Source organism: Anarrhichthys ocellatus, unplaced genomic scaffold (assembly GCF_004355925.1).
Source record: "Anarrhichthys ocellatus isolate YVR2014 unplaced genomic scaffold, GSC_Weel_1.0 scaffold486, whole genome shotgun sequence".
NCBI lineage: Eukaryota > Metazoa > Chordata > Actinopteri > Perciformes > Anarhichadidae > Anarrhichthys > Anarrhichthys ocellatus.
The window spans coordinates 30548-33047 of record NW_022280460.1 but is presented as its reverse complement, the minus strand read 5'-3'; the positions used below and the strand labels follow the sequence as shown (position 1 = coordinate 33047).

Here is a 2500-nt window from a genome sequence, read left to right as displayed (position 1 = left end):
GGATGCTCCATGGCGTAGAGGAAGGTCGGGATGATCGGCACTGGAGGACGAAGATAGATTGATTGGTTCAGTAAAGATAAACATTAGACGTTTTGTCTTGTAATGAATGTCTCTGAGAACCTTTTCACGAGCAGAATGATGTAAAAATTAACTCTGAGGATGTAATAAACATGATTTACATGATTTAGTAATGTCTGCTTTTAGGGCTCATTCTGCTGTTAAAGTCAATCTAAAGTATGTAAATGTAGGAAATGGTGTTTCATTTCTTCCTCACTGAAGAACTGGAGTCTTCCTCAGTGCTGACACCACTGGCCAAAAGATATATTACAGCAGCACCACTGAATCAAACAGTGTTCTTCTTTAGCTGCGTTTCCACTGCAGGAACTGTGAAGTTCACACAGAAACTGTAAAGGAAGAAAAGCAGTAAATGCTCTCCAGTACGACAGAGACTTCAGCCTCCAGCAGAGCTACGAGTGAGAGACGTGTCCACATTTATTGACCCATAATCTAGTAAACAAGCAAACTTCCTGTTTACAGCGGCACCCACGTGCCCAGTGTACGTGAATAGTCATGTGATATTCGTTTTCAGGTGTGTTAGTGTGGACGGAAACTGACGGAAAATGCAGGAAACCGGGGATCCCCATTGACTTGCATCCTCAGGACAATTGCTTACAGTTACACACAACTTTGCACAACCCTTCTCTATTAATACACACTCGGTACTTTAATAACACACTTGTTTTAACATACTCTTATTTGTTTGTTAAACATATTTTACTGTAAATATGCAGTATTATTATATTATTATTAGTATTTATTGTCGTGCACCAGGACTAATTCCTTGTATGTATGATGTACTTCTTTCTGTATTTTTGATTTCTTCCAGTAACTAATTCTAAGAGTGAAATGTGCGACTTTGGAGCGATGGACGAGTTGATTCTCAATAAAAAGTCAGTGTGTTTCTGCACACTCAATACTTAGTCTGTCTGATTAATATGTCTGACGGAGTTTATTCTAAATATGACGTAGAATATGAGATGCTCTAATGCTTCCACTTTACAGATCAATAATGTTTTAATAATTATCACCTGAACAGATCTTCTGTTACTTGATACTAGAAGGTAAACTTCTCCATTTCAACCTGAATAAAGATGAACTCATTATTCTTTTATTTCACTTTATTCTTCGCATGTTTCTGTATATTTGGTTCTGTCCAGTAACATTCTGGGGAATTATTGTGCAATTATGTTGCATCCAAATGAAGCTGATTATTGATTCAGGATTTATTGATTGATTGATTGATTAGGAGGTAAAAATGTATTTAAAGCCGTAAAGAAGCTGTAATGACATTTAAAACCCATCAGAGGAGAAAAGAGCAGAGATTTAGTCTGAGAAGAAACCGAAGGAGACAAGTGAGACCTGAGACGGACGCATTTAAAGTTTAAGGTCTGGAGGTTTTGTGTGTGTGTGTGTGTGTGTGTGTGTGTGTGTGTGTGTGTGTGAGTCTAAATGCTGACGACAGCGTTGACCTCCAGGTTTTTTTACTTGCGTCACAGATAACAGCAGCCGAGACTGTTAAACACCACGAGATCATGTGACTCCATCTTCATCACTGACTATGTTTACATGAACCATCCATCCATCCTCCTCCTCCTCCTCTTATCCGGGGTCGGGTCGCGGTGGCAGCAGGTCAAGCAGGCCGACCCAGACCTCCCTCTCCCCGGCAACATGTTCCAGCTCATTCTGGGGGATCCCGAGGCGTTCCCAGGCCAGCTGGGAGATGTAATCCCTCCAGCGTGTTCTGGGTCTTCCCCGGGGTCTCTTCCCAGTTGGACGTGCCTGGAAAACCTCCAGTGGGAGGCGTCCAGGAGGCATCCTAATTAGATGCCCGAACCACCTCAGCTGACTCCTTTCGACGCGAAGGAGTAGCGGCTCGACTCCAAGCTCCCTCCTGATGACCGAGCTCCTTACCCTATCTCTAAGGCTGAGCCCGGCCACCCTACGGAGGAAGCTCATTTCGGCCGCTTGTAGCCGCGACCTTGTCCTTTCGGTCACGACCCAGAGTTCGTGACCATAGGTGAGGGTAGGAACGTAGACCGAGTGGTAAATTGAGAGCTTTGCCTTCCGGCTCAGCTCCCTCTTCACCAAAACGGTCCGGTGCAGCGCCTGCTTTACTGCTGCAGCCGCACCGATCCGCCTGTCGATCTCCCGCTCCATCTTACCCTCACTCGTGAACAAGACCCCGTGATACTTCAACTCCTTGGCTTGAGGTAGGCACTCCGTCCCCACCTGGAGGGAGCAATCCACCGGTTTCCGGCAGAGCACCATGGCCTCAGATTTGGAGGTGCTAACTCTCATCCCCGCCGCTTCACACTCGGCTGCAAACCGCCCCAGTGAATGCTGGAGGTCACGATCCGAGGAGGCCAACAGGACCACATCATCTGCAAACAGCAGAGAGGCGATCCCGAGACCCCCGAACCTGACGTTCTCCACCCCCAGG

The 2500-nt window shown here is 45.9% G+C and overlaps 1 protein-coding gene across 4 annotated transcripts in view; it reads right to left on the bottom strand.

Annotated features, from left to right (window-relative positions):
* Positions 1-2500, bottom strand: part of LOC116401497 (chromaffin granule amine transporter-like) — an 11775-nt gene that overhangs the window by 443 nt on the left and 8832 nt on the right. For all 4 annotated transcript variants that reach the window (XM_031879916.1, XM_031879915.1, XM_031879918.1 and 1 more), the window contains one exon: positions 1-40. This exon is cut by the window's left edge and continues 223 nt beyond it. In XM_031879916.1, coding sequence (XP_031735776.1) covers positions 1-40 — 40 coding nt within the window. The remainder of the gene's footprint in view (positions 41-2500) is intronic.